The sequence below is a fragment of the Oncorhynchus kisutch genome, unplaced genomic scaffold, assembly GCF_002021735.2.
Source record: "Oncorhynchus kisutch isolate 150728-3 unplaced genomic scaffold, Okis_V2 scaffold3994, whole genome shotgun sequence".
Lineage (NCBI taxonomy): Eukaryota > Metazoa > Chordata > Actinopteri > Salmoniformes > Salmonidae > Oncorhynchus > Oncorhynchus kisutch.
The window spans coordinates 196,888-222,250 of NW_022265939.1; the positions used below are offsets into that span (position 1 = coordinate 196,888).

A 25,363-nucleotide genomic window follows, 5' to 3' on the forward strand; every position below is an offset into this window, starting at 1 on the left:
AGACGCTGTGGGAGGAGGGAGAATGAAAGCACAGTCAGCGGAGGACAACGGTCTACTGAATGGACCTGGGTGACACTGACACACTGTGAGAGACGCTGTGGGAGGACAACGGTCTACTGAATGGACCTGGGTGAGACTGACACACTGTGAGAGACGCTGTGGGAGGAGGGAGAATGAAAGCACAGTCAGCGGAGGACAACGGTCTACTGAATGGACCTAGGTGAGACTGACACACTGTGAGAGACGCTGTGGGAGGAGGGAGAATGAAAGCACAGTCAGCGGAGGACAACGGTCTACTGATTGGACCTAGGTGAGACTGACACGCTGTGGGAGGACAACGGTCTACTGAATGGACCTAGGTGAGACTGACACACTGTGAGAGAGGCTGTGGGAGGACAACGGTCTACTGAATGGACCTGGGTGACACTGACACACTGTGAGAGACGCTGTGGGAGGACAACGGTCTACTGATTGGACCTGGGTGAGACTGACACACTGTGAGAGACGCTGTGGGAGGACAACGGTCTACTGAATGGACCTGGGTGAGACTGACACACTGTGAGAGACGCTGTGGGAGGACAACGGTCTACTGAATGGACCTAGGTGAGACTGACACACTGTGAGAGACGCTGTGGGAGGACAACGGTCTACTGAATGGACCTAGGTGAGACTGACACACTGTGAGAGACGCTGTGGGAGGACAACGGTCTACTGAATGGACCTGGGTGAGACTGACACACTGTGAGAGACGCTGTGGGAGGAGGGAGAATGAAAGCACAGTCAGCGGAGGACAACGGTCTACTGAATGGACCTAGGTGAGACTGACACGCTGTGGGAGGAGGGAGAATGAAAGCACAGTCAGCGGAGGACAACGGTCTACTGAATGGACCTAGGTGAGACTGACACACTGTGAGAGACGCTGTGGGAGGAGGGAGAATGAAAGCACAGTCAGCGGAGGACAACGGTCTACTGAATGGACCTAGGTGAGACTGACACACTGTGAGAGACGCTGTGGGAGGAGGGAGAATGAAAGCACAGTCAGCGGAGGACAACGGTCTACTGAATTGACCTAGGTGAGACTGACACACTGTGAGAGACGCTGTGGGAGGACAACGGTCTACTGAATGGACCTAGGTGAGACTGACACACTGTGAGAGACGCTGTGGGAGGAGGGAGAATGAAAGCACAGTCAGCGGAGGACAACGGTCTACTGAATGGACCTGGGTGACACTGACACACTGTGAGAGACGCTGTGGGAGGACAACGGTCTACTGAATGGACCTGGGTGAGACTGACACACTGTGAGAGACGCTGTGGGAGGAGGGAGAATGAAAGCACAGTCAGCGGAGGACAACGGTCTACTGATTGGACCTAGGTGAGACTGACACGCTGTGGGAGGACAACGGTCTACTGAATGGACCTAGGTGAGACTGACACGCTGTGAGAGACGCTGTGGGAGGACAACGGTCTACTGAATGGACCTGGGTGACACTGACACACTGTGAGAGACGCTGTGGGAGGACAACGGTCTACTGATTGGACCTGGGTGAGACTGACACACTGTGAGAGACGCTGTGGGAGGACAACGGTCTACTGAATGGACCTGGGTGAGACTGACACACTGTGAGAGACGCTGTGGGAGGACAACGGTCTACTGAATGGACCTAGGTGAGACTGACACACTGTGAGAGACGCTGTGGGAGGACAACGGTCTACTGAATGGACCTAGGTGAGACTGACACACTGTGAGAGACGCTGTGGGAGGACAACGGTCTACTGAATGGACCTGTGTGAGACTGACACACTGTGAGAGACGCTGTGGGAGGAGGGAGAATGAAAGCACAGTCAGCGGAGGACAACGGTCTACTGAATGGACCTAGGTGAGACTGACACGCTGTGGGAGGAGGGAGAATGAAAGCACAGTCAGCGGAGGACAACGGTCTACTGAATGGACCTAGGTGAGACTGACACACTGTGAGAGACGCTGTGGGAGGAGGGAGAATGAAAGCACAGTCAGCGGAGGACAACGGTCTACTGAATGGACCTAGGTGAGACTGACACACTGTGAGAGACGCTGTGGGAGGAGGGAGAATGAAAGCACAGTCAGCGGAGGACAACGGTCTACTGAATGGACCTAGGTGAGACTGACACACTGTGAGAGACGCTGTGGGAGGACAACGGTCTACTGAATGGACCTAGGTGAGACTGACACACTGTGAGAGACGCTGTGGGAGGAGGGAGAATGAAAGCACAGTCAGCGGAGGACAACGGTCTACTGAATGGACCTGGGTGACACTGACACACTGTGAGAGACGCTGTGGGAGGACAACGGTCTACTGAATGGACCTGGGTGACACTGACACACTGTGAGAGACGCTGTGGGAGGACAACGGTCTACTGAATGGACCTGGGTGAGACTGTCACACTGTGAGAGACGCTGTGGGAGGACAACGGTCTACTGATTGGACCTAGGTGAGACTGACACACTGTGAGAGACGCTGTGGGAGGACAACGGTCTACTGAATGGACCTAGGTGAGACTGACACACTGTGAGAGACGCTGTGGGAGGACAACGGTCTACTGAATGGACCTAGGTGAGACTGACACACTGTGAGAGACGCTGTGGGAGGACAACGGTCTACTGAATGGACCTGGGTGAGACTGACACACTGTGAGAGACGCTGTGGGAGGACAACGGTCTACTGAATGGACCTAGGTGAGACTGACACACTGTGAGAGACGCTGTGGGAGGAGGGAGAATGAAAGCACAGTCAGCGGAGGACAACGGTCTACTGAATGGACCTAGGTGAGACTGACACACTGTGAGAGACGCTGTGGGAGGACAACGGTCTACTGAATGGACCTGGGTGAGACTGACACACTGTGAGAGACGCTGTGGGAGGACAACGGTCTACTGAATGGACCTGGGTGACACTGACACACTGTGAGAGACGCTGTGGGAGGACAACGGTCTACTGATTGGACCTGGGTGACACTGACACACTGTGAGAGACGCTGTGGGAGGACAACGGTCTACTGAATGGACCTGGGTGAGACTGACACACTGTGAGAGACGCTGTGGGAAGACAACGGTCTACTGAATGGACCTGGGTGACACTGACACACTATGAGAGACGCTGTGGGAGGACAACGGTCTACTGAATGGACCTGGGTGACACTGACACACTGTGAGAGACGCTGTGGGAGGACAACGGTCTACTGATTGGACCTGGGTGACACTGACACACTGTGAGAGACTCTGTGGGAGGACAACGGTCTACTGAATGGACCTGGGTGACACTGACACACTGTGAGAGACGCTGTGGGAGGACAACGGTCTACTGAATGGACCTAGGTGAGACTGACACACTGTGAGAGACGCTATGGGAGGACAACGGTCTACTGAATGGACCTAGGTGAGACTGACACACTGTGAGAGACGCTGTGGGAGGACAACGGTCTACTGAATGGACCTAGGTGAGACTGACACACTGTGAGAGATGCTGTGGGAGGACAACGGTCTACTGAATGGACCTAGGTGAGACTGACACACTGTGAGAGACGCTGTGGGAGGACAACGGTCTACTGAATGGACCTAGGTGAGACTGACACACTGTGAGAGACGCTGTGGGAGGACAACGGTCTACTGAATGGACCTGGGTGAGACTGACACACTGTGAGAGACGCTGTGGGAGGACAACGGTCTACTGAATGGACCTGGGTGACACTGACACAATGTGAGAGACGCTGTGGGAGGACAACGGTCTACTGAATGGACCTAGGTGAGACTGACACACTGTGAGAGACGCTGTGGGAGGACAACGGTCTACTGAATGGACCTAGGTGAGACTGACACACTGTGAGAGACGCTGTGGGAGGACAACGGTCTACTGAATGGACCTGGGTGAGACTGACACACTGTGAGAGACGCTGTGGGAGGACAACGGTCTACTGAATGGACCTGGGTGACACTGACACACTGTGAGAGACGCTGTGGGAGGACAACGGTCTACTGAATGGACCTGGGTGACACTGACACACTGTGAGAGACGCTGTGGGAGGACAACGGTCTACTGAATGGACCTGGGTGAGACTGACACACTGTGAGAGACGCTGTGGGAGGACAACGGTCTACTGAATGGACCTAGGTGAGACTGACACACTGTGAGAGACGCTGTGGGAGGACAACGGTCTACTGAATGGACCTGGGTGAGACTGACACACTGTGAAAGACGCTGTGGGAGGACAACGGTCTACTGAATGGACCTGGGTGACACTGACACACTGTGAGAGACGCTGTGGGAGGACAACGGTCTACTGAATGGACCTGGGTGACACTGACACACTGTGAGAGACGCTGTGGGAGGACAACGGTCTACTGAATGGACCTAGGTGAGACTGACACACTGTGAGAGACGCTGTGGGAGGAGGGAGAATGAAAGCACAGTCAGCGGAGGACAACGGTCTACTGAATGGACCTAGGTGAGACTGACACACTGTGAGAGACGCTGTGGGAGGACAACGGTCTACTGAATGGACCTGGGTGAGACTGACACACTGTGAGAGACGCTGTGGGAGGACAACGGTCTACTGAATGGACCTGGGTGACACTGACACACTGTGAGAGACGCTGTGGGAGGACAACGGTCTACTGATTGGACCTGGGTGACACTGACACACTGTGAGAGACGCTGTGGGAGGACAACGGTCTACTGAATGGACCTGGGTGAGACTGACACACTGTGAGAGACGCTGTGGGAAGACAACGGTCTACTGAATGGACCTGGGTGACACTGACACACTATGAGAGACGCTGTGGGAGGACAACGGTCTACTGAATGGACCTGGGTGACACTGACACACTGTGAGAGACGCTGTGGGAGGACAACGGTCTACTGATTGGACCTGGGTGACACTGACACACTGTGAGAGACTCTGTGGGAGGACAACGGTCTACTGAATGGACCTGGGTGACACTGACACACTGTGAGAGACGCTGTGGGAGGACAACGGTCTACTGAATGGACCTAGGTGAGACTGACACACTGTGAGAGACGCTGTGGGAGGACAACGGTCTACTGAATGGACCTAGGTGAGACTGACACACTGTGAGAGACGCTGTGGGAGGACAACGGTCTACTGAATGGACCTAGGTGAGACTGACACACTGTGAGAGATGCTGTGGGAGGACAACGGTCTACTGAATGGACCTAGGTGAGACTGACACACTGTGAGAGACGCTGTGGGAGGACAACGGTCTACTGAATGGACCTAGGTGAGACTGACACACTGTGAGAGACGCTGTGGGAGGACAACGGTCTACTGAATGGACCTGGGTGAGACTGACACACTGTGAGAGACGCTGTGGGAGGACAACGGTCTACTGAATGGACCTGGGTGACACTGACACAATGTGAGAGACGCTGTGGGAGGACAACGGTCTACTGAATGGACCTAGGTGAGACTGACACACTGTGAGAGACGCTGTGGGAGGACAACGGTCTACTGAATGGACCTAGGTGAGACTGACACACTGTGAGAGACGCTGTGGGAGGACAACGGTCTACTGAATGGACCTGGGTGAGACTGACACACTGTGAGAGACGCTGTGGGAGGACAACGGTCTACTGAATGGACCTGGGTGACACTGACACACTGTGAGAGACGCTGTGGGAGGACAACGGTCTACTGAATGGACCTGGGTGACACTGACACACTGTGAGAGACGCTGTGGGAGGACAACGGTCTACTGAATGGACCTGGGTGAGACTGACACACTGTGAGAGACGCTGTGGGAGGACAACGGTCTACTGAATGGACCTAGGTGAGACTGACACACTGTGAGAGACGCTGTGGGAGGACAACGGTCTACTGAATGGACCTGGGTGAGACTGACACACTGTGAAAGACGCTGTGGGAGGACAACGGTCTACTGAATGGACCTGGGTGACACTGACACACTGTGAGAGACGCTGTGGGAGGACAACGGTCTACTGAATGGACCTGGGTGACACTGACACACTGTGAGAGACGCTGTGGGAGGACAACGGTCTACTGAATGGACCTAGGTGAGACTGACACACTGTGAGAGACGCTGTGGGAGGACAACGGTCTACTGAATGGACCTGGGTGACACTGACACACTGTGAGAGACGCTGTGGGAGGACAACGGTCTACTGAATGGACCTGGGTGAGACTGACACACTGTGAAAGACGCTGTGGGAGGACAACGGTCTACTGAATGGACCTGGGTGACACTGACACACTGTGAGAGACGCTGTGGGAGGACAACGGTCTACTGAATGGACCTAGGTGAGACTGACACACTGTGAGAGACGCTGTGGGAGGACAACGGTCTACTGAATGGACCTAGGTGAGACTGACACACTGTGAGAGACGCTGTGGGAGGACAACGGTCTACTGAATGGACCTGGGTGACACTGACACACTGTGAGAGACGCTGTGGGAGGACAACGGTCTACTGAATGGACCTAGGTGAGACTGACACACTGTGAGAGACGCTGTGGGAGGACAACGGTCTACTGAATGGACCTAGGTGAGACTGACACACTGTGAGAGACTCTGTGGGAGGACAACGGTCTACTGAATGGACCTAGGTGAGACTGACACACTGTGAAAGACGCTGTGGGAGGACAACGGTCTACTGAATGGACCTGGGTGAGACTGACACACTGTGAGAGACGCTGTGGGAGGACAACGGTCTACTGAATGGACCTAGGTGAGACTGACACACTGTGAAAGACGCTGTGGGAGGACAACGGTCTACTGAATGGACCTGGGTGAGACTGACACACTGTGAGAGACGCTGTGGGAGGACAACGGTCTACTGAATGGACCTGGGTGAGACTGACACACTGTGAGAGACGCTGTGGGAGGACAACGGTCTACTGAATGGACCTAGGTGACACTGACACACTGTGAGAGACGCTGTGGGAGGACAACGGTCTACTGATTGGACCTAGGTGAGACTGACACACTGTGAGAGACGCTGTGGGAGGACAACGGTCTACTGAATGGACCTAGGTGAGACTGACACACTGTGAAAGACGCTGTGGGAGGACAACGGTCTACTGAATGGACCTGGGTGACACTGACACACTGTGAGAGACGCTGTGGGAGGACAACGGTCTACTGAATGGACCTGGGTGAGACTGACACACTGTGAGAGACGCTGTGGGAGGACAACGGTCTACTGAATGGACCTAGGTGAGACTGACACACTGTGAGAGACGCTGTGTGAGGACAACGGTCTACTGAATGGACCTGGGTGAGACTGACACACTGTGAGAGACGCTGTGGGAGGACAACGGTCTACTGAATGGACCTAGGTGAGACTGACACACTGTGAGAGACGCTGTGGGAGGACAACGGTCTACTGAATGGACCTGGGTGACACTGACACACTGTGAGAGACGCTGTGGGAGGACAACGGTCTACTGAATGGACCTAGGTGAGACTGACACACTGTGAGAGACGCTGTGGGAGGACAACGGTCTACTGAATGGACCTAGGTGAGACTGACACACTGTGAGAGACTCTGTGGGAGGACAACGGTCTACTGAATGGACCTAGGTGAGACTGACACACTGTGAAAGACGCTGTGGGAGGACAACGGTCTACTGAATGGACCTGGGTGAGACTGACACACTGTGAGAGACGCTGTGGGAGGACAACGGTCTACTGAATGGACCTAGGTGAGACTGACACACTGTGAAAGACGCTGTGGGAGGACAACGGTCTACTGAATGGACCTGGGTGAGACTGACACACTGTGAGAGACGCTGTGGGAGGACAACGGTCTACTGAATGGACCTGGGTGAGACTGACACACTGTGAGAGACGCTGTGGGAGGACAACGGTCTACTGAATGGACCTAGGTGACACTGACACACTGTGAGAGACGCTGTGGGAGGACAACGGTCTACTGATTGGACCTAGGTGAGACTGACACACTGTGAGAGACGCTGTGGGAGGACAACGGTCTACTGAATGGACCTAGGTGAGACTGACACACTGTGAAAGACGCTGTGGGAGGACAACGGTCTACTGAATGGACCTGGGTGACACTGACACACTGTGAGAGACGCTGTGGGAGGACAACGGTCTACTGAATGGACCTAGGTGAGACTGACACACTGTGAGAGACGCTGTGGGAGGACAACGGTCTACTGAATGGACCTGGGTGAGACTGACACACTGTGAGAGACGCTGTGGGAGGACAACGGTCTACTGAATGGACCTAGGTGACACTGACACACTGTGAGAGACGCTGTGGGAGGACAACGGTCTACTGAATGGACCTAGGTGACACTGACACACTGTGAGAGACGCTGTGGGAGGACAACGGTCTACTGAATGGACCTGGGTGAGACTGACACACTGTGAGAGACGCTGTGGGAGGACAACGGTCTACTGAATGGACCTAGGTGAGACTGACACACACTGCAGCAAGCACAGGTGTGTGTACAAGTTCACTACTCTCAGTATTCAATATATTTTTCACACACACACACACACACACACACACACACACACACACACACACACACACACAGCACCAAGAATACAGGGCTGGTCTGCTAAGCTGTAATGACACGGGGTGATGCTGAGTGATGTAGAGAGGGTGGGGCCAGAGAGAGGTGGGGCCAGAAAGAGGTAGGGCCAGAGAGAGGTGGGGCCAGAAAGAGGTAGGGCCAGAGAGAGGTGGGGCCAGAGAGAGGTGGGGCCAGAGAGAGGTAGGGCCAGAGTAGGTGGGGCCAGAAAGAGGTGGGGCCAGAGAGAGGTAGGGCCAGAGAGAGGTAGGGCCAGAGAGAGGTAGGGCCAGAGAGAGGTGGGGCCAGAGAGAGGTGGGGCCAGAGAGAGGTGGGGCCAGAGAGAGGTGGGGCCAGAGAGAGGTAGGGCCAGAGAGAGGTGGGGCCAGAAAGAGGTGGGGCCAGAGAGAGGTAGGGCCAGAGAGAGGTAGGGCCAGAGAGAGGTGGGGCCAGAAAGAGGTAGGGCCAGAGAGAGGTGGGGCCAGAAAGAGGTAGGGCCAGAAAGAGGTAGGGCCAGAGAGAGGTGGGGCCAGAGAGAGGTGGGGCCAGAGAGAGATGGGCCAGAGAGAGGTGGGGCCAACCCTGTTCTGACTACCAGACACCCAGTCAGAGGCCACTTTGGTGGCCCGCCCAAGAATTGTATATGTAGAAAAAACACTGGAGTCACTGTCTGTCTGTGTGTGTGTGTGTGTGTGTGTGTGTGTGTGTGTGTGTGTGTGTGTGTGTGTGTGTGTGCGTGTGTGCGTGTGTGTGTGTGCGTGTGTGTGTGTGTGTGTAATCTGTCTGAAGTAAAGGATATAGACATCTTGGCAGTGAAGAGATCTTCAGAGTCGTCAGGAGAGGAGAAGGTGTCCAGATCTCTCTCTAGTTGGACCAGCTGTCTCTCCATCTGAACTAGGTTCTTCTCCAGGGACTCCGCTGAGACTAGACACACACACACACACACACAAACACACACAGAGAGGAGAGATTAAACAACGCCTTGTTGCTTCATGTACTCAGAAGATGGCAAGGTGCAGCACAGTGTCTCTGTTGGACTGGATCTGGTTCTGCTGGTTCTGAGTCTCCAGTGAGGAGTGTTGTATTATAATCTGGTGTGTGTGTGACCTGAGGCACAGCACTGCCTGCACCAATCACAGCGCTGCCTCAGACCAGCTCAAGCTGAAGACACACACTCACACCAGGGACAAATCAGTCACCAGTGTGTGTGATTCTAGAACTCATTATCACGTCCTAGCTGACACTAATCTAGAACATGACTCATTATCACGTCCTAGTTGACACTAATCTAGAACATGACTCATTATCACATCCTAGCTGACACTAATCTAGAACATGACTCATTATCACATCCTAGCTGACACTAATCTAGGACATGACTCATTATCACATCCTAGCTGACACTAATCTAGAACATGACTCATTATCACATCCTAGCTGACACTAATCTAGAACATGACTCATTATCACATCCTAGCTGACACTAATCTAGAACATGACTCATTATCACATCCTAGCTGACACTAATCTAGAACATGACTCATTATCACGTCCTAGTTGACACTAATCTAGAACATGACTCATTATCACATCCTAGCTGACACTAATCTAGAACATGACTCATTATCACATCCTAGTTGACACTAATCTAGAACATGACTCATTATCACATCCTAGCTGACACTAATCTAGAACATGACTCATTATCACATCCTAGCTGACACTAATCTAGAACATGACTCATTATCACATCCTAGCTGACACTAATCTAGAACATGACTCATTATCACATCCTAGCTGACACTAATCTAGAACATGACTCATTATCACATCCTAGCTGACACTAATCTAGAACATGACTCATTATCACATCCTAGCTGACACTAATCTAGAACATGACTCATTATCACATCCTAGCTGACACTAATCTAGAACATGACTCATTATCACATCCTAGTTGACACTAATCTAGAACATGACTCATTATCATGTGAACACAAAGCAGGAAGCCGTTGAGTCACAAGTCCTTTTTTACAGTCCCATTTCTAACACTCTAATACTCATACAGGAATAAAGGAGAGAGAGAGGACAGGAACGAGTCGTTTCCCAAATTATACCCTATTCTGTTTTTAGTGCACTACTTTTAACCAGAACCCCGACCAAAAGTAGTGCTCCATATAGGGCATGGCGTGTCATTTGGGACACATAGAGGTCTACAGTAGCTAAGCTTCTCAGTCACTTTGCTGATACACAGAGACATGTTTACAGACACATTCACAAGCACTGGAGGGAGAGACAGGAAGAGAGAGAGAACGGAGTGAGGGAGAGACAGGAAGAGAGAGAGAACGGAGTGAGGGAGAGATGGAGACAGAGAGAACGGAGTGAGAGAGAGAACGGAGTGAGAGAGAGAACGGAGTGAGGGAGAGAACGGAGTGAGGGAGAGAACGGAGTGAGGGAGGGAGAACGTAGTGAGGGAGAGAACGGAGTGAGGGAGGGAGAACGTAGTGAGGGAGAGAACGGAGTGAGGGAGAGATGGAGACAGAACGGAGTGAGGGAGAGATGGAGACAGAGAGAACAAAGTGAGGGAGAGATGGAGACAGAGAGAACAAAGTGAGGGAGAGACGGAGACAGAACAGAGTGAGGGAGAGATGGAGACAGAACAGAGTGAGGGAGAGATGGAGACAGAGAGAACAGAGTGAGGGAGAGATGGAGACAGAATGGCGTGAGGGAGAGATGAAGACAGAGAGACTAGAGGAGAGGGAGAGACAGGAAGAGAGAATAGGAGAGAGGGAGAGACAGGAAGAGATAATAGAAAAGAGAGGGAGAGACAGGAAGAGAGAATAGGAGAGAGGGAGAGACAGGAAGAGAGAATAGGAGAGAGGGAGAGACAGGAAGAGAGAGAATAGAGAAGAGAGGGAGAGACAGGAAGAGAGAATAGAGGAGAGACAGGAAGAGAGAGAATAGAAAAGAGAGGGAGAGACAGGAAGAGAGAATAGGAGAGAGGGATAGACAGGAAGAGAGAGAATAGAGAAGAGAGGGAGAGACAGGAAGAGAGAATAGAGGAGAGGGAGAGACAGGAAGAGAGAGAATAGAGAAGAGAGAGAGAGACAGGAAGAGAGAGAATAGAAAAGAGAGGGAGATACAGGAAGAGAGAATAGGAGAGCGGGAGATACAGGAAGAGAGGGAGATACAGGAAGAGAGAGATTAAAGGAGAACATCACCGGCTTCCACATGAAATTCTCCACAGACGCTTAGAAATCAAAATCACCACACTTATGGTAAACACCGAGTCTCAGAGATTTCTCTCTACGCTTCTCTCTTTCCTGTCTGCTCTCTCTCTCTCTGTCTCACTCCTCTCCACCCAGACTAGAGATAAATATACCAATATCCCTGTGAGTCAGTAGGGAGGGAGAGAGAGAGAGAGGAAGAGGAAGATAGAGAGAGAGAGGAAGATAAGACTAACCACTTCTGCAAAAATTGGAAAACACTAAACAAACAAGAACAGGAAGAGATATCTATCCAAAACAGAGATGTCTGGGTAAACCACTTCTCCAATCTTTTTTTGGCCCGATAACAACCAACACCCAGCAAAAACATAATGATCAAATACAAATCTTAAATTTCAACGATTAAAGACGACCAGAACCCACTGGATTCTCCAATTACATCTAATGATCTACAGGACAAAAATACCAAACCCTCCAACCCCCAAAAATCCCTGTGGTGTTGATGGTATCCTCAATGAAATGATCAAATATACAGACCACAAACTAAAACTCAAATCAAATCAAATTGTATGCTTATTTACAAGACGTTAAGAAGAGAAATGTGTTCAGAAAAAAATTGAAAAAGCAACAAATAAAATAATGTGGAGGCTATATACAGGGTGTTACGGTACAGAGTCAATGTGGAGGCTATATACAGGGTGTTACGGTACTGAGTCAATGTGGAGGCTATATACAGGGTATTACGGTACAGAGTCAATGTGGAGGCTATATACAGGGTGTTACGGTACAGAGTCAATGTGGAGGCTATATACAGGGTGTACGGTACTGAGTCAATGTGGAGGCTATATACAGGGTATTACGGTACAGAGTCAATGTGGAGGCTATATACAGGGTATTACGGTACAGAGTCAATGTGGAGGCTATATACAGGGTATTACGGTACAGAGTCAATGTGGAGGCTATATACAGGGTATTACGGTACAGAGTCAATGTGGAGGCTATATACAGGGTATTACGGTACAGAGTCAATGTGGAGGCTATATACAGGGTATTACGGTACAGAGTCAATGTGGAGGCTATATACAGGGTATTACGGTACAGAGTCAATGTGGAGGCTATATACAGGGTATTACGGTACAGAGTCAATGTGGAGGCTATATACAGGGTGTTACGGTACAGAGTCAATGTGGAGGCTATATACAGGGTGTTACGGTACTGAGTCAATGTGGAGGCTATATACAGGGTGTTACGGTACAGAGTCAATGTGGAGGCTATATACAGGGTGTTACGGTACAGAGTCAATGTGGAGGCTATATACAGGGTGTTACGGTAAAGAGTCAATGTGGAGGCTATATACAGGGGGGTACTGGTACAGAGTCAATGTGGAGGCTATATACAGGGTGTTACGGTACAGAGTCAATGTGGAGGCTATATACAGGGTGTTACGGTACAGAGTCAATGTGGAGGCTATATACAGGGTATTACGGTACTGAGTCAATGTGGAGGCTATATACAGGGTGTTACGGTACAGAGTCAATGTGGAGGCTATATACAGGGTGTTACGGTACAGAGTCAATGTGGAGGCTATATACAGGGTATTACGGTACAGAGTCAATGTGGAGGCTATATACAGGGTATTTCGGTACTGAGTAAATGTGGAGGCTATATACAGGGTATTACGGTACAGAGTCAATGTGGAGGCTATATACAGGGTATTACGGTACAGAGTCAATGTGGAGGCTATATACAGGGTGTTACGGTACAGAGTCAATGTGGAGGCTATATACAGGGTATTACGGTACAGAGTCAATGTGGAGGCTATATACAGGGGGTTACGGTACAGAGTCAATGTGGAGGCTATATACAGGGTGTTACGGTACAGAGTCAATGTGGAGGCTATATACAGGGTGTTAGGGTACAGAGTCAATGTGGAGGCTATATACAGGGTATTACGGTACAGATTCAATGTGGAGGCTATATACAGGGTGTTACGGTACAGAGTCAATGTGGAGGCTATATACAGGGTGTTACGGTACAGAGTCAATGTGGAGGCTATATACAGGGTGTTACGGTACAGAGTCAATGTGAAGGCTATATACAGGGTGTTACGGTACAGAGTCAATGTGGAGGCTATATACAGGGTGTTACGGTACAGAGTCAATGTGGAGGCTATATACAGGGTATTACGGTACTGAGTCAATGTGGAGGCTATATACAGGGTGTTACGGTACAGAGTCAATGTGGAGGCTATATACAGGGTGTTACGGTACAGAGTCAATGTGGAGGCTATATACAGGGTATTACGGTACAGAGTCAATGTGGAGGCTATATACAGGGTATTTCGGTACTGAGTAAATGTGGAGGCTATATACAGGGTATTACGGTACAGAGTCAATGTGGAGGCTATATACAGGGTATTACGGTACAGAGTCAATGTGGAGGCTATATACAGGGTGTTACGGTACAGAGTCAATGTTGAGGCTATATACACTGGGTGTTACAGTACAGAGTCAATGTGGAGGCTATATACAGGGGGTTACGGTACAGAGTCAATGTGGAGGCTATATACAGGGTGTTACGGTACAGAGTCAATGTGGAGGCTATATACAGGGTATTACGGTACAGAGTCAATGTGGAGGCTATATACAGGGGGTTACGGTACAGAGTCAATGTGGAGGCTATATACAGGGTGTTACGGTACAGAGTCAATGTGGAGGCTATATACAGGGTGTTAGGGTACAGAGTCAATGTGGAGGCTATATACAGGGTATTACGGTACAGAGTCAATGTGGAGGCTATATACAGGGTATTACGGTACAGAGTCAATGTGGAGGCTATCCACAGGGGGTACCGGTACAGAGTCAATGTGGAGGCTATATACAGGGTATTACGGTACAGAGTCAATGTGGAGGCTATGTACCGGTACAGAGTCAATGTGGAGGCTATATACCGGGTATTACGGTACAGAGTCAATGTGGAGGCTATATACAGGGTGTTACGGTACAGAGTCAATGTGGAGACTATATACAGGGTGTTACGGTACAGAGTCAATGTGGAGGCTATATACAGGGTGTTACGGTACAGAGTCAATGTGGAGGCTATATACAGGGTGTTACGGTAAAGCGTCAATGTGGAGGCTATATACAGGGGGGGTACTGGTACAGAGTCAATGTGGAGGCTATATACAGGGTATTACGGTACTGAGTCAATGTGGAGGCTATATACAGGGTGTTACGGTACAGAGTCAATGTGGAGGCTATATACAGGGTGTTACGGTACAGAGTCAATGTGGAGGCTATATACAGGGTATTACGGTACAGAGTCAATGTGGAGGCTATATACAGGGTATTACGGTACTGAGTAAATGTGGAGGCTATATACAGGGTATTACGGTACAGAGTCAATGTGGAGCCTATATACAGGGTGTTACGGTACAGAGTCAATGTGGAGACTATATACAGGGTGTTACGGTACAGAGTCAATGTGGAGGCTATATACAGGGTGTTACGGTACAGAGTCAATGTGGAGGCTATATACAGGGTGTTACGGTACAGAGTCAATGTGGAGGCTATATACAGGGTGTTACGGTAAAGAGTCAATGTGGAGGCTATATACAGGGGGGTACTGGTACAGAGTCAATGTGGAGGCTATATACAGGGTGTTACGGTACAGAGTCAATGTGGAGGCTATATACAGGGTGTTACGGTACAGAGTCAATGTGGAGACTATATACAGGGTGTTACGGTACAGAGTCAATGTGGAGGCTATATACAGGGTGTTACGGTACAGAGTCAATGTGGAGGCTATATACAGGGTGTTACGGTACAGAGTCAATGTGGAGGCTATATACAGGGTGTTAGGGTACAGAGTCAATGTGGAGGCTATATACAGGGTATTACGGTACAGATTCAATGTGGAGGCTATATACAGGGTGTTACGGTACAGAGTCAATGTGGAGGCTATATACAGGGTGTTACGGTACAGAGTCAATGTGGAGGCTATATACAGGGTGTTACGGTACAGAGTCAATGTGAAGGCTATATACAGGGTGTTACGGTACAGAGTCAATGTGGAGGCTATATACAGGGTGTTACGGTACAGAGTCAATGTGGAGGCTATATACAGGGTATTACGGTACTGAGTCAATGTGGAGGCTATATACAGGGTGTTACGGTACAGAGTCAATGTGGAGGCTATATACAGGGTGTTACGGTACAGAGTCAATGTGGAGGCTATATACAGGGTATTACGGTACAGAGTCAATGTGGAGGCTATATACAGGGTATTTCGGTACTGAGTAAATGTGGAGGCTATATACAGGGTATTACGGTACAGAGTCAATGTGGAGGCTATATACAGGGTATTACGGTACAGAGTCAATGTGGAGGCTATATACAGGGTGTTACGGTACAGAGTCAATGTTGAGGCTATATACACTGGGTGTTACAGTACAGAGTCAATGTGGAGGCTATATACAGGGGGTTACGGTACAGAGTCAATGTGGAGGCTATATACAGGGTGTTACGGTACAGAGTCAATGTGGAGGCTATATACAGGGTATTACGGTACAGAGTCAATGTGGAGGCTATATACAGGGGGTTACGGTACAGAGTCAATGTGGAGGCTATATACAGGGTGTTACGGTACAGAGTCAATGTGGAGGCTATATACAGGGTGTTAGGGTACAGAGTCAATGTGGAGGCTATATACAGGGTATTACGGTACAGAGTCAATGTGGAGGCTATATACAGGGTATTACGGTACAGAGTCAATGTGGAGGCTATCCACAGGGGGTACCGGTACAGAGTCAATGTGGAGGCTATATACAGGGTATTACGGTACAGAGTCAATGTGGAGGCTATGTACCGGTACAGAGTCAATGTGGAGGCTATATACCGGGTATTACGGTACAGAGTCAATGTGGAGGCTATATACAGGGTGTACGGTACAGAGTCAATGTGGAGACTATATACAGGGTGTTACGGTACAGAGTCAATGTGGAGGCTATATACAGGGTGTTACGGTACAGAGTCAATGTGGAGGCTATATACAGGGTGTTACGGTAAAGCGTCAATGTGGAGGCTATATACAGGGGGGTACTGGTACAGAGTCAATGTGGAGGCTATATACAGGGTATTACGGTACTGAGTCAATGTGGAGGCTATATACAGGGTGTTACGGTACAGAGTCAATGTGGAGGCTATATACAGGGTGTTACGGTACAGAGTCAATGTGGAGGCTATATACAGGGTATTACGGTACAGAGTCAATGTGGAGGCTATATACAGGGTATTACGGTACTGAGTAAATGTGGAGGCTATATACAGGGTATTACGGTACAGAGTCAATGTGGAGCCTATATACAGGGTGTTACGGTACAGAGTCAATGTGGAGACTATATACAGGGTGTTACGGTACAGAGTCAATGTGGAGGCTATATACAGGGTGTTACGGTACAGAGTCAATGTGGAGGCTATATACAGGGTGTTACGGTACAGAGTCAATGTGGAGGCTATATACAGGGTGTTACGGTAAAGAGTCAATGTGGAGGCTATATACAGGGGGGGTACTGGTACAGAGTCAATGTGGAGGCTATATACAGGGTGTTACGGTACAGAGTCAATGTGGAGGCTATATACAGGGTGTTACGGTACAGAGTCAATGTGGAGACTATATACAGGGTGTTACGGTACAGAGTCAATGTGGAGGCTATATACAGGGTGTTACGGTACAGAGTCAATGTGGAGGCTATATACAGGGTGTTACGGTACATAGTCAATGTGGAGGCTATATACAGGGTGTTACGGTACAGAGTCAATGTGGTGGCTATATACAGGGTGTTACGGTACAGAGTCAATGTGGAGGCTATATACAGGGTGTTACGGTACAGAGTCAATGTGGAGGCTATATACAGGGTGTTACGGTAAAGAGTCAATGTGGAGGCTATATACAGGGGGGGTACTGGTACAGAGTCAATGTGGAGGCTATATACAGGGTGTTACGGTACAGAGTCAATGTGGAGGCTATATACAGGGTGTTACGGGTACAGAGTCAATGTGGAGGCTATATACAGGGTATTACGGTACTGAGTCAATGTGGAGGCTATATACAGGGTGTTACGGTACAGAGTCAATGTGGAGGCTATATACAGGGTGTTACGGTACAGAGTCAATGTGGAGGCTATATACAGGGTATTACGGTACAGAGTCAATGTGGAGGCTATATACAGGGTTATTTCGGTACTGAGTAAATGTGGAGGCTATATACAGGGTATTACGGTACAGAGTCAATGTGGAGGCTATATACAGGGTATTACGGTACAGAGTCAATGTGGAGGCTATATACAGGGTGTTACGGTACAGAGTCAATGTGAGGCTATATACACTGGGTGTTACAGTACAGAGTCAATGTGGAGGCTATATACAGGGGTTACGGTACAGAGTCAATGTGGAGGCTATATACAGGGTGTTACGGTACAGAGTCAATGTGGAGGCTATATACAGGGTATTACGGTACAGAGTCAATGTGGAGGCTATATACAGGGGGTTACGGTACAGAGTCAATGTGGAGGCTATATACAGGGTGTTACGGTACAGAGTCAATGTGGAGGCTATATACAGGGTGTTAGGGTACAGAGTCAATGTGGAGGCTATATACAGGGTATTACGGTACAGATTCAATGTGGAGGCTATATACAGGGTGTTACGCTACAGAGTCAATGTGGAGGCTATATACAGGGTGTTACGGTACAGAGTCAATGTGGAGGCTATATACAGGGTGTTACGGTACAGAGTCAATGTGAAGGCTATATACAGGGTGTTACGGTACAGAGTCAATGTGGAGGCTATATACAGGGTGTTACGGTACAGAGTCAATGTGGAGGCTATATACAGGGTATTACGGTACTGAGTCAATGTGGAGGCTATATACAGGGTGTTACGGTACAGAGTCAATGTGGAGGCTATATACAGGGTGTTACGGTACAGAGTCAATGTGGAGGCTATATACAGGGTATTACGGTACAGAGTCAATGTGGAGGCTATATACAGGGTATTTCGGTACTGAGTAAATGTGGAGGCTATATACAGGGTATTACGGTACAGAGTCAATGTGGAGGCTATATACAGGGTATTACGGTACAGAGTCAATGTGGAGGCTATATACAGGGTGTTACGGTACAGAGTCAATGTTGAGGCTATATACACTGGGTGTTACAGTACAGAGTCAATGTGGAGGCTATATACAGGGGGTTACGGTACAGAGTCAATGTGGAGGCTATATACAGGGTGTTACGGTACAGAGTCAATGTGGAGGCTATATACAGGGTATTACGGTACAGAGTCAATGTGGAGGCTATATACAGGGGGTTACGGTACAGAGTCAATGTGGAGGCTATATACAGGGTGTTACGGTACAGAGTCAATGTGGAGGCTATATACAGGGTGTTAGGGTACAGAGTCAATGTGGAGGCTATATACAGGGTATTACGGTACAGAGTCAATGTGGAGGCTATATACAGGGTATTACGGTACAGAGTCAATGTGGAGGCTATCCACAGGGGGGTACCGGTACAGAGTCAATGTGGAGGCTATATACAGGGTATTACGGTACAGAGTCAATGTGGAGGCTATGTACCGGTACAGAGTCAATGTGGAGGCTATATACCGGGTATTACGGTACAGAGTCAATGTGGAGGCTATATACAGGGTGTTACGGTACAGAGTCAATGTGGAGACTATATACAGGGTGTTACGGTACAGAGTCAATGTGGAGGCTATATACAGGGTGTTACGGTACAGAGTCAATGTGGAGGCTATATACAGGGTGTTACGGTAAAGCGTCAATGTGGAGGCTATATACAGGGGGGTACTGGTACAGAGTCAATGTGGAGGCTATATACAGGGTATTACGGTACTGAGTCAATGTGGAGGCTATATACAGGGTGTTACGGTACAGAGTCAATGTGGAGGCTATATACAGGGTGTTACGGTACAGAGTCAATGTGGAGGCTATATACAGGGTATTACGGTACAGAGTCAATGTGGAGGCTATATACAGGGTATTACGGTACTGAGTAAATGTGGAGGCTATATACAGGGTATTACGGTACAGAGTCAATGTGGAGGCTATATACAGGGTATTACGGTACAGAGTCAATGTGGAGGCTATATACAGGGTATTACGGTACTGAGTCAATGTGGAGGCTATATACAGGGTGTTACGGTACAGAGTCAATGTGGAGGCTATATACAGGGTATTACGGTACAGAGTCAATGTGGAGGCTATATACAGGGTATTACGGTACAGAGTCAATGTGGAGGCTATATACAGGGTGTTACGGTACAGAGTCAATGTGGAGGCTATATACAGGGTGTTACAGTACAGAGTCAATGTGGAGGCTATATACAGGGGGTTACGGTACAGAGTCAATGTGGAGGCTATATACAGGGTGTTACGGTACAGAGTCAATGTGGAGGCTATATACAGGTATTACGGTACAGAGTCAATGTGGAGGCTATATACAGGGGGTTACGGTACAGAGTCAATGTGGAGGCTATATACAGGGGGTTACGGTACAGAGTCAATGTGGAGGCTATATACAGGGTGTTACGGTACAGAGTCAATGTGGAGGCTATATACAGGGTGTTAGGGTACAGAGTCAATGTGGAGGCTATATACAGGGTATTACGGTACAGAGTCAATGTGGAGGCTATATACAGGGTGTTACGGTACAGAGTCAATGTGGAGGCTATATACAGGGTATTACGGTACAGATTCAATGTGGAGGCTATATACAGGGTGTTACGGTACAGAGTCAATGTGGAGGCTATATACAGGGTGTTACGGTACAGAGTCAATGTGGAGGCTATATACAGGGTGTTACGGTACAGAGTCAATGTGAAGGCTATATACAGGGTGTTACGGTACAGAGTCAATGTGGAGGCTATCCACAGGGGGTACCGGTACAGAGTCAATGTGGAGGCTATATACAGGGTATTACGGTACAGAGTCAATGTGGAGGCTATGTACCGGTACAGAGTCAATGTGGAGGCTATATACCGGGTATTACGGTACAGAGTCAATGTGGAGGCTATATACAGGGTGTTACGGTACAGAGTCAATGTGGAGACTATATACAGGGTGTTACGGTACAGAGTCAATGTGGAGGCTATATACAGGGTGTTACGGTACAGAGTCAATGTGGAGGCTATATACAGGGGGCACCGGTACAGAGTCAATATGGAGGCTATATACAGGGTGTTACGGTACAGAGTCAATGTGGAGGCTATATACAGGGGGTTACGGTACAGAGTCAATATGGAGGCTATATACAGGGTGTTACGGTACAGAGTCAATGTGGAGGCTATATACAGGGTGTTACGGTACAGAGTCAATGTGGAGGCTATATACAGGGTGTTACGGTACAGAGTCAATGTGGAGGCTATATACAGGGTGTTACGGGACAGAGTCAATATGGAGGCTATATACAGGGTGTTGCGGTACAGAGTCAATGTGGAGGCTATATACAGGGGGTACCGGTACAGAGTCAATGTGGAGGCTATATACAGGGTGTTACAGTACAGAGTCAATGTGGAGGCTATATACAGGGTGTTACGGTACAGAGTCAATGTGGAGGCTATATACAGGGTGTTACGGTACAGACTCAATGTGGAGGCTATATACAGGAGGTACCGGTACAGAGTCAATGTGGAGGGGCATCGGTTAGTCGAGGTAATTGAGGTAATATGTACATGTAGGTAAAGTATATATACATAGATCATAGATAATAGATAATAAACAGAGAGGACTGTAGCAGCACCCTAAAAGAGGGGACCGGGTAGGCCTTCTTTGATTAGCTGTTCAGGAGTCTTATGGCTCGGTGGGGGGGGGGGGGGTAGAAGCCCTTTGATTAGAGACGAATTTCCTTTGAGGAGACGAATTTGAGCGCATTAACTACCAGGGGATATGAGTCAACAGCAACCTTGGGAAAATCCCCTGCATTATCATTAACTACCAGGGGATATGAGTCAACAGTAACCTTGGGAACATTCCCTGCATTATCATTAACTACCTGGGGATATGGGTCAACAGTAACCTTGGGAAAATCCCCTGCATTATCATTAACTACCAGGGGATATGCGTCAACAGTAACCTTGGGAAAATCCCCTGCATTATCATTAACTACCAGGGGACATGAGTCAACAGCAACCTTGGGAAAATCCCCTGCATTATCATTAACTACCAGGGGATATGAGTCAACAGCAACCTTGGGAAAATACCCTGCATTATCATTAACTACCAGGGGATATGAGTCAACAGTAACCTTGGGAAAACCCTCTGCATTATCATTAACACCAGACTCGTGCATTTCCTTAAAATTGGCTTTTTACTAAATTGCCGTACAACAGACCACGTATTCACCCTGCACACCCTAATGAACAAACAAACTAAAACAAAGGCAAAGTCTTCTCATGTTTTGTTGATTTCAAAAAAGCATTGGACTCAATTTGGAACGAGGGCAAATTATGTAGAAATTGATGGAAAAGTGGTGTTGGTGGAAAAACATGTTATTCGGCTTGCAAGCCTCCCCCTTTTTCCTCCAAACATAACGATGGTCATTATGGCCAAACAGTTCTATTTTTGTTTCATCAGACCAGAGGACATTTCTCAAAAAAATAACAATCTTTGTCCTCATTTGCAGTTGCAAACTGTAGTCTGGCTTTTTTATGGCGGTTTTGGAGCAGTGGCTTCTTCCTTGCTGAGCGTCCTTTCAGGTTATGTCGATGTAGGACTCGTTTTACTGTGAATATAGATACTTTTGTACTTGTTTCCTCCAGCATCTTCACAAGGTCCTTTGTTGCTGTACTGGGATTGATTTGCACTTTTCGCACCAAAGTACGTCCATTTCTAGGAGACAGAGCGCATCTCCTTCCTGAGCGGTATGATGTCTGCGTGGTCCCATGGTGTTCATACTTACAAACTATTGTTTGTACAGATGAACGTGGTACCTTCAGGTGTTTGGAAATTGCTCCCAAAGATGAACCAGACTTGTGGAGCTCTACAATTTTCTTCTGAGGTCTTGGCTGATTTGTTTTGATTTTCCCATGATGTCAAGCAAAGAGGCACTGAATTTGAAGGTAGGCCTTGAAATACATCCCCAGGTACACCTCCAATTGACTCACATGATGTCAATTAGCCTATCAGAAGCTTCTAAAGCCATGACATCATTTTATGGAATTTTCCAAGCTGTTTAAAGGCTCAGTCAGTTGGAAAAATGACTTGCGTCATGTACAAAGTAGATGTCCTAACCGACTTGCCAGAACTGTAGTTTGTTAACAATAAATTTGTGGAGTGGTTGAAAAACTAGTTTTAATGACTCCAACCTAAGTGTATGTAAACTAGTTTTAATGACTCCAACCTAAGTGTATGTAAACTAGTTGTAATGACTCCAACCTATGTGGATGTAAACTAGTTGTAATGACTCCAACCTAAGTGTATGTAAACTAGTTGTAATGACTCCAACCTAGGTGTATATAAACTAGTTGTAATGACTCCAACCTAAGTGTATATAAACTAGTTGTAATGACTCCAACCTAAGTGTATGTAAACTAGTGTTAATGACTCCAACCTAAGTGGATATAAACTAGTGTTAATGACTCCAACCTAAGTGTATATAAACTAGTTGTAATGACTCCAACCTAAGTGGATGTAAACTAGTGTTAATGACTCCAACCTAAGTGTATGTAAACTAGTGTTAATGACTCCAACCTAAGTGGATGTAAACTAGTGTTAATGACTCCAACCTAAGTGTATGTAAACTAGTGTTAATGACTCCAACCTAAGTGGATGTAAACTCGTTTTAATGACTCCAACCTAAGTGGATGTAAACTAGTTGTAATGACTCCAACCTAAGTGTATGTAAACTAGTTTTAATGACTCCAACCTAAGTGGATGTAAACTAGTTTTAATGACTCCAACCTAAGTGGATGTAAACTAGTGTTAATGACTCCAACCTAAGTGGATGTAAACTAGTGTTAATGACTCCAACCTAAGTGTATATAAACTAGTGTTAATGACTCCAACCTAAGTGTATGTAAACTAGTGTTAATGACTCCAACCTAAGTGGATGTAAACTCGTTTTAATGACTCCAACCTAAGTGGATGTAAACTAGTTGTAATGACTCCAACCTAAGTGTATGTAAACTAGTTTTAATGACTCCAACCTAAGTGGATGTAAACTAGTTTTAATGACTCCAACCTAAGTGGATGTAAACTAGTGTTAATGACTCCAACCTAAGTGGATGTAAACTAGTGTTAATGACTCCAACCTAAGTGTATATAAACTAGTGTTAATGACTCCAACCTAAGTGGATGTAAACTAGTGTTAATGACTCCAACCTAAGTGGATGTAAACTAGTGGTAATGACTCCAACCTAAGTGGATGTAAACTAGTGGTAATGACTCCAACCTAAGTGGATGTAAACTAGTGGTAATGACTCCAACCTAAGTGTATGTAAACTAGTTTTAATGACTCCAACCTAAGTGTATGTAAACTAGTTTTAATGACTCCAACCTAAGTGTATGTAAACTAGTGTTAATGACTCCAACCTAAGTGAATATAAACTAGTTTTAATGACTCCAACCTAAGTGTATGTAAACTAGTGTTAATGACTCCAACCTAAGTGAATATAAACTAGTTTTAATGACTCCAACCTAAGTGTATGTAAACTAGTGTTAATGACTCGACCCTAAGTGTATGTAAACTAGTGTTAATGACTCCAACCTAAGTGTATGTAAACTAGTGTTAATGACTCCAACCTAAGTGGATGTAAACTAGTGTTAATGACTCCAACCTAAGTGGATGTAAACTAGTTTTAATGACTCCAACCTAAGTGTGTGTAAACTAGTGTTAATGACTCCAACCTAAGTGTGTGTAAACTAGTGTTAATGACTCCAACCTAAGTGTGTGTAAACTAGTGTTAATGACTCCAACCTAAGTGGATATAAACTAGTGTTAATGACTCCAACCTAAGTGTATGTAAACTAGTGTTAATGACTCCAACCTAAGTGTATATAAACTAGTGTTAATGACTCCAACCTAAGTGTATGTAAACTAGTGTTAATGACTCCAACCTAAGTGTATGTAAACTAGTGTTAATGACTCCAACTTCCCGAATTCAAATGTATCTTTATTGTCCCTTTTGTATTTTAACAATTTGCGCATAATGACATTTGAAATGTCTTTATTGTTTTGGAACTTCCGTGAGTGTAATGTTTTACTGTTCATGTTTATTGTTTATTTACACTTCTGTTTATTATCTGTTAATGTTTCCCATGCCAATAAAGCCCCTTGAATTGGACTGAGTGGTATGTTTCCCATGCCAATAAAGCCCCTTGAATTGGACTGAGAGAGTGGTATGTTTCCCACGCCAATAAAGCCCCTTGAATTGGACTGAGAGAGTGGTATGTTTCCCACGCCAATAAAGCCCCTTGAATTGGACTGAGAGAGTGGTATGTTTCCCACGCCAATAAAGCCCCTTGAATTGGACTGAGAGAGTGGTATGTTTCCCATGCCAATAAAGC

At 47.7% G+C, this 25,363-nt stretch overlaps 1 protein-coding gene across 2 annotated transcripts in view; it reads right to left on the bottom strand.

The window, feature by feature from the left end:
* Positions 1 to 25,363, bottom strand: part of LOC116372994 (protein diaphanous homolog 3) — a 211,628-nt gene that overhangs the window by 179,356 nt on the left and 6,909 nt on the right. For both annotated transcript variants that reach the window (XM_031821585.1, XM_031821584.1), the window contains exon 3: positions 9,352 to 9,476. In XM_031821585.1, coding sequence (XP_031677445.1) covers positions 9,352 to 9,476 — 125 coding nt within the window. The remainder of the gene's footprint in view (positions 1 to 9,351; positions 9,477 to 25,363) is intronic.